Raw genomic sequence first — 8,190 nt, 5'->3', positions numbered from 1 at the left:
ATGGTTTCCTACTTGTATTTTTCTATCCACTTTACTGATTGCTATATAAAAACAAATGCCCAAGGACTTTTGTAGTAGAAAGCCCATCTGTTCCAATATAGTCAATGTTCCTCTATTTGAGTGTCAATTAATTGCCTTTAATTAACCACCTTGCATTTGGTAATGGTCCGAAGGGGAAAATTCTTGTGTCTGGGAATCAGATGTCTTTTACAAGGGAGACAGTCTCCTTTAACTACCCATTAGCGTTTTAGCACAGCTATAATAACTATCTCACTCAGCCTTCCAAGGTTCTAAAAGCATTGATGAGGAGGATTAAACATGCACCAGGCAAGCAACTTGGTCTATTGGCATTCCGGGTGTCAGTATCCTTCAACAGAATGGTTTTGATGGATAGAGGTTTTAGGATCTAGTTATTTCTCACTTCAAAGAATAATTTCGTTTCAAATTATTATATATAACCACAGTGCATTTAAGTGATTTAACAATATTTAATTTCTTACTTGAAATCTTAAGAGATAAGCCTCTTTGAAAGAAATAATTGTTAGCAGGGCATATAAGTAGAGGCTTGGTCTGTAGTAATACTGAAGATCATGACTTGTGTTATTACACACAACAGGCAAAAGACTCTTTAAGAATAACTGTTGCCACGTTGGGCAAAATTTGAGTTTTTCATTAGAGTAAAATCATGTTTGGTATTTCAAAAAGTTTACATGCAAAGAATAATTAATCATATTCATCCATGGGCAAACATACTTAAACCATGATATTAAAAAATTATATTCATCTATATGCAAACATACTTAAGCCATGATATAAAAATGAATCATATTCATCCATGTGCAAACATACTTAAACCGTGATACTAAAACCATGATATTACATGTGAAACAAAATAGCAAAACAGGAATGTTTTTGCTGCCAAGAATTTTAGGTGGTAAGTTTGTTTATTCAGTAACATTATCATAAAATAGAAATATTACATTCACAAAAGTGGAATTAAGGAGCATAAAATATCATTTTAAAACAGGAAAACCATGGGATCACTTTCAAGGGTCCCATAGAAAGCCTTTAATCTGCAATTTTATACTTTCACGTTTAATAGGATTAATATGTGGTTTTTCAGTGACAAAAAGCAATCATGATACCTGAGTATTACGTACATTCACTGCACACAACAGACACGATTATAATGTACCATCCTAATTATCTAAGCAATGTTTCAGCTCCTTTAATGCCCTGTTTAAATGGCTTTAAAACATGTACAAAGCAAATAGTTACATATATGTAAGGATGAAATTTTCTGGTATTCAATTATCCAAATACATATTTACTTATTAAATTAGAACACTAACTGCTTAATATGTAAAATTAGTTTGAAATCATGACACTTAATTAAATATGCACTTCAAAATCGCTCATGAGACTTCTCAACTTCAAAAATGACTTTAAAATACTAGCTTGGGGGTGAATCACCAATACATTCAGAAACATAGCTAAAACAAAGAGTTCTATTCCAAAGACGGAATTTAGAATATACATCAACTATTTTTGTACATTATATTAATAAAGTGGTTCTTTGTTCAGAATCTCAAACATAAATGATATTAACAATATGCATGCATGAGACGTAATAAAAATTGGCACTTCAGGGAAATTATTGCTTAGCCTAAAGGAAAAATGTTACAGCTGGATTCCTGCCTGGGGCTGAAATTGTGGTCTTGCATTCATAAAATAGGTTTTGGGCTTCCCCAGCTTTTGGTGAGACTTCAGAACCTTTTGTGTTTTCCGTGAAGCTATTTCACACAGGCTCTAAAATTTGAGAGGACAGTTAACAAAATAAAATTCCCTCTTGGCAGGTAAAACGTATTAATTCTAATGTTACATAAATAGAACAAATCTGATTCCTTCATTGAGCAAGTGCTATATTTTGAAGCATCCAACTCAAATTAAATTCAGCTCTGTGGCAAACAATTCATTTTCTCATTAGGCAATCAATGCTACCTTCAATAAGGCAATTCCCATTTAGCCTTTGGCCATCACAGTTGTCTTTAAAACAAAGTTCTCAACCTGTGGTTTATGTAAAAAGATATGATTTCTTTAGCAGATGGTTAAGAAAATTTGCAATAGAAATACATGTTAAAAGAGTACATGACTTTTTTTGCAGTTTTTGGCTGGGGCTGTGTTTGAACCCGCCACCTCCAGCATATGGGGCCAGTGCCCTACCACTTTGAGCCAAAGGCACCATCCCAAGAGTATGTGAATTTTTAAGATAATTGAGTTTTCTCCTCTTATATTCAGTGATCTAAGAAGCTGAAATTTAAATGGAAAAATAAATCTGTGAAGTCAAAGGTATAAAATTCTGCAATGCTTCTTAGATTCTTCCTTCTCAGTTCCAGAACGGAAAGGGATTGAATGTAACAGATTATTGCTGTTTCTTAAAGAAAGGTACCTTCAAAAGTACTTAGACTTTTGAAACTCTTTACCATGTGGATCAAGGCTCAACCTTTCCTGCTCAAGAAAAGGGGAAATTGCTTGATATATGCAGGTTAATAAAAGCATTTTTAGCTCAGAAAATCTTTCATTTTTATAAAAAAAAAAGCTTTCCATTTGAAACATCATTACTTAATAAACACAATAAAAATACGATCAATAAATGCCTTTACAAGTTCAAGTGAAAGCCGCCGCCTTCTCCCTGTGGGAACACAGCTTTCAGTCATCCTTTTTGGCTGAGGTGCTCTCTTCATGCTTTTCAGGACTGACTTTATTACTTGCAATGGAAGGAGCTGTCTGGACTTCTTTTGGTAGTGAAAACACATGGCAGGTCTGAAGGTCTAAGTACGTTGTAAATATCTTCGCATATTCTGGATGCTTCAGGGCAAATGTTTTAAATTCCTCTGGAAAAGGAGAAAAAAAAATCCAATAAAGTGGGGTGACTCTTCTTTTGACATGATGCAGATTAACAAATGACGCTAATAACAGAATTATTTCAAAGTTCCACTACTCGTAAACATGGTTGATGGGAATATAAATTTTACAAGCACCTTGGAAGACGGGTATTCTATAATCTAGTTGAGTTAAAGATATGGACACCTTAGGACCCATTAATTCTATTCTGAAGTATGCGACCTAGAGAAATTTGTGCATCCTGTTCTGAGAGACAAGTATGAGAATGTTCACAGCAACATTGTCCAAATAGGTTACAAACGAAAACAATTCAAATGTCTATCAACGGTAGAAACAGATACATAAAGTGTGGCACAGTCATGAAACGTAATTGTTTTGTGGTATATTTCAGGGATCCGTGGATGAAGGCTTACTAAGTTACTAGCATATACAGCAATGAAAATAAACAGCCATGTAGTAACAATGTGAACCTTAAAGCTCTGAGGTTGAATGAAAAAAGCCAGACACAGAGCACATATTGTCTGAATCTGTTTATATAATATTCAAAAACTTGATAAAACGAAAATATAGAAAGAGGCACACATTTGTGGTAAAATGCTGAGTAAGGCAGGATAGAGTCCCCTCCTTTAAGAGAGAGGAAGGGGGTGTGGCTGGGAAGGGGTTTCCCTGGGGTTTCTGGGGTCTGGAAAAGCTCTGCTTCTTGGTAGGCACACCAGTGTTCACTTGATAAAATTTCATCATGCTCTGTATTCATGCTTTAATCAGTTTTCTGTCTTTGTGTTATTTTTGCTAATAAAAATGTTTAAAAATTTTTATTACCCAGGACTTTCTGTTACTGGCTGTTAAAACTATTTTAGCCCTTAACTGTTATAGAAAAATGCAGTCTTGAAAAGCTGAGCCCTGACTTACAATCAGTAATGGCTAGGAAAGTGTACATGGTATAAAATGTTACAAGACATCTGAGTAGAGGACTTCTTTTTATCTCAAGTGTTTTAAGATTTAGGAACTGAGATAAAGGTCTATTTCAGGGATATGTGTATGAAGGCTTACTAAGTTACTATCAGGATTTGAATCTCAACAGTCCAATAACCTTGAGTTACTGAAATACGACGACACTGAGCACAACTTTGAAACTTCTTTATTCTCTTCTTTTAGGGTAGAGAAACCATCAATGAGCTTATTAGAATGAGGGGAAACCTGGTCTTTGAATCAGCTTCCTTTCTGGCTTTATATCAAAAGGATTTTAACTTGATATCCTATTCCTACCCATTTATTTTTCAATAGCCCTCTGTAAAAAGCCCAGTCGTCTGTTCCATGACACACTAGACTACCTAACAACTCTGGAAGATAAAAATAGGTCTTAGTGACGAGGAAGTCAACAGACTGAGTCCAAACCACTCTTTGCAACTATAACATTAATTTGCATTAATAGATCACTTTATATTTCCAAAGCAGGTAATAGTAATTAATTGTTCTTTCTTAACGTCCAAAATAAAGGTTTATTTGCATGAGTCCATTTCAACAATGAAGACACAGAGGACTTAAGTGACTTCTAAGGTAAGTAAGCATGACAGCTCATCTGAAATCAAGAACTTTAATTTCAAGACCTACGCTCTGTTCAGAAAATCAAGATCCTCTGTTGGAACGTCAGTGGCAATGAAGAGTAGATTCTCATTTCTAGAATTGCTATGATTGGCTCTAAGTAGGATTCGAGCACTAATTTGGTTGATGGGAAGCCAAGAATGAAAACAATTTAAAGGATCACAGTTAAATAATTTAAATGGTCATTCATGACATAGGTCAAGACCTTTTTTTTTTTTTTTAACAGAATTGTACTTAAATACCTCAAACATTCCTGCAAGAGAAGCAGGCTTGCATAATATTGGGGAAGGGGAGAGAGTCGATGTATTCTGAAAATAAAAAGGTTAAACTCTAAAAACCAAACATTTCCTTAAAAAGTTATTTATATTAGGCCAGGAGCGGTGGCTCTCACTCTGGGAGGCCGAGGTGAGTGGGTTGCTTGAGTTCATGAGTTCGAGACCAGCCTGAGCAAAAAGTGAGATGCTGTCTTTACTAAAAAGAGAAAAATTCAGGCAAGAGGATTGCTTGAGCCTGAGTTGGAGGTTGTTGTGAGCTATGACATCATGGCACTCTACCCAGGGCAATAGTTTGAGACTCTGTCACTCAAAAAAAAAAAAAAAGTTATTTAGATTGACAGGTAAAATTATAGTGACCCACAAGTCATTTTTAGTATTAGCTTCCATTGAAATAATTATTCCAAATAGTTATTTAAAATCTGTTAATTCAGAGTAACAGTCTTACTTATAGAAGGGAAATGGTCAGAGAAGAACCAGAGTTTATGACTGGTAAGTTTCATCTCCGTCTACAGTATATACTTTTCCCACTTTATCCTTTCTATTTCTTTTTTTTAATGAACTCAAGTAGATTAAGTGCCCCAGGCATTTAATTACCTAAAATAAAACACAGGGCAGCCAAAATGACAGTAATTAAAAACAGAGAGTAATGGAAGTATCTGATCTTCTCTCCCCATCCTATGAAAGTTAACAAGCGGAAACTCTCTGAACACTGTAAGGAAAAAGTAATTAAAGCGGAATCCCCCTCCAGCCTGAGAGGAAAGACTTGGAAAGATAAGCCAGCCTGATACCTGTGACCACAGCAAACCGAGGGCAGGGAAACAACCATCTAAGCCTCTCCACGGAGGTGTGTTTCTCAAAGATTGCCCTGTAATATATATGCAAAAACATAGAACATTCTTTGCCCCTGGAGCTTGTTTTGCTGTGTAGACTTGAGCCATCAGGAGGAAAGATAGTCACTGATGGATGGACTGCCACTTCGGGTCTTCCTCCACGACAGTCCCTAACTCACAGGGGTTGCTTTCAAGATGAGTGACACAGTGAAGATGAAAGCTTACATAAACTGCTAACTGTAAACATCAGTAAATGGCTTAGTGACTAGAATCATCATTGTTATCTAGTCCATATCTCTCTACTGTATTTACAATACAGCTCGGCTAACCTGCTCGGGTTTGCCTGGCCATGCAAAGGAAAAGGCCCTTGAGGAGGGGCTGCAGATATGAGGAGCACCAAGGGACAGAGTCAAGGGTGCAGGCTGTAAAGGCAGACTGTCTTGGTTTCTGAACCCTGGCTCTGATGCTTTTTAGCTGGATGCGCTTAGATAAGTTACTTGAATTTTTTGTACCTCAGTAAAATAAGAATAATTAAGAATACTGATTATAGCTTGGCACCTATAACTCAGTGGCTAGGGTGCCAGCCATATACACTGGGACTAGAGAGTTCAAACCTGGCCTGGGCCTGCCAAAAAACAATGACAACAACAACAGAAAAATAGCCAGGCATTGTGGTAGGCGCCTGTGGTCCCAGCTACTTGGGAGGCTGAAGCAAGAGAATTGCTTAAGCCCAAGAGTTTGAGGTTGCTGTGAGCTATGATGCCACAGTACTCTACTGAGGGCAATATAGTGAGACTCTGTCTCAAATATATATATATCATTAGGGCATGTGTGGTGGCTTATACCTGTCATCCCAGCACTTTGGGAGGCCCAAGTGGGAGGATTACTTGAGGCCTGGAATTTGAGACCAACCTGGGCAACATAGTGAGACCCTTGTCTCTACATCCCTCCCCCAAAAAGGAATGCTATAAGGATTAAGTGGGTTAATATAAACAAAGATAGAAGAATGTCTAGCATATAAGTCCTCGATAATTAGACCTACTATTATTACTGCCATCAACATTATTACTATTATTTCTATTATTAATATAATTAATTAAGGGTCACAACACTCTTGCGTGTCAACACGTAGTCTGGATGTCCTCCTTGCAAAGTGAATCAGGAGGCCAAATCACCCACTCACCATAGGAAATAGAGTCCCCTTGGGCTATTTCCTTGAAGAGACCAGAAACATCGAGGTCAGGCACTCCAAGGGAAGCCTGGAGAATGGTGGAAAATTCTTCCTCAGTTATGTAGCCATCCTCATCAACATCAAAGAGCTGAGGGAAAAAGAAAATAAAATGTAAGAATTGGCTCCCTCAGAACAAACAGTGCTGCGAAATCATCTTAGAAAAAGAACTCTTTAATAACATTTGAAACATTGAAACATTCATTGTGGCAGGGGTTAGGAATATGGGTATGAAGAGAGCAGGGTCTCTGTGTACGCCCATAACACCACAGCCTGGTGGTGGAAAGAGGCAGAACGAAAGTAGGGGCGGCATCAACAGTGAGTAGCAGGAAGGGACATGGAAGTCCCGTGCGCAGCCCGAGGAACCCTACCCAGAGAGGGCAGAGAAGGCTTCACAGGAGTTGATGTTTGACTTGGGTCTTAGGAGATGAAGAGATGTTACCAGAATATATAAGGATTGGCAGGCAATCGCCTGGTGTTCCAGTTGTAAGACAGAGACAAACAGGAATCAGAATTCCTCACCTAATCCTGCAGGATTCTCCTGTAGGTTGGGTGGTGTGAACATATGTGAACTGTGAGAACCTTTGAGGCAGGGCGTGGAGGCTAAACTGGGGGCAAGGGCTTGGTAAGACCAAAGGCGGGAAAACCAAGTAAGAATCTGGGGTAGGGAAATCAGAAGAATAGCAAGGGACAGGATTCATTAATACACAACTTGCATGTCAGTAAGAGGTCTGCAGTGAAGAAGTAAAGATGGCTGACATTTTCCAGCTTGGGCAACTGGGAGAAAGCTGGTTACACTAACCAAGAGTGGGCCAACAGTCAAAAGAGTGAGTGCCAAATGAGATCAAGAGTTGGACCTGGAGAGGACACACGCGAGTTAGAGGTGCCAGTAAGAGATTCAGCACATCAGTTTAGGAGATTGATGAGGCTTGAGACAGGAATTCAGGTAAGAACTGAAAGTACGTGTGTGTTTGGGCTTACCTGGAGAGAACGAAGCAGAGGCCGGGGGGCAGCGCAGTCGAGGGGTGAGGAGGGAAGAGGGACTGACAGAAAAGACGTAGAAGGAGAAGTTGGATAGGAGAACGGGAGAGAAAAGCAAGCATCTTGAAGTTAAGGAAGGGTTTTCAGGAATGAGGAAGAGATTGTGACAGTGTAACGGCTGACCGAGTAAAATACCATAGAAAAGCCTCGCAAAAAGCCAAAAGATTTACTGGATTTAATAACTAGGAGATCCCGATGACTTAGTAAACATGGTTTCAGGGAAGCAGAAGCCAGACGGTAACGGGAATCAAGGGATAAACCAAAGTGAGAGCAAGAGGTGTGAACTCTTCTTTTAAGAAGTGATGGAATA

General features: G+C 38.3%; 1 protein-coding gene across 1 annotated transcript in view; it reads right to left on the bottom strand.

The window, feature by feature from the left end:
* Nucleotides 1-2,568: 2,568 nt before the first annotated feature.
* Nucleotides 2,569-8,190, bottom strand: part of LPCAT2 (lysophosphatidylcholine acyltransferase 2) — a 78,264-nt gene continuing 72,642 nt past the window's right edge. The window contains exons 13-14 of the mRNA XM_023514761.1: nucleotides 6,795-6,930; nucleotides 2,569-2,894 (exon numbers count right to left, since the gene is read on the bottom strand). Coding sequence (XP_023370529.1) covers nucleotides 2,710-2,894; nucleotides 6,795-6,930 — 321 coding nt within the window. The 3' untranslated portion in view covers nucleotides 2,569-2,709. The remainder of the gene's footprint in view (nucleotides 2,895-6,794; nucleotides 6,931-8,190) is intronic.

This window comes from Otolemur garnettii, unplaced genomic scaffold (genome assembly GCF_000181295.1).
Source record: "Otolemur garnettii isolate 467f Iridium unplaced genomic scaffold, OtoGar3 scaffold00058, whole genome shotgun sequence".
Lineage (NCBI taxonomy): Eukaryota > Metazoa > Chordata > Mammalia > Primates > Galagidae > Otolemur > Otolemur garnettii.
This window is presented reverse-complemented; position numbering and strand designations above follow the sequence as displayed.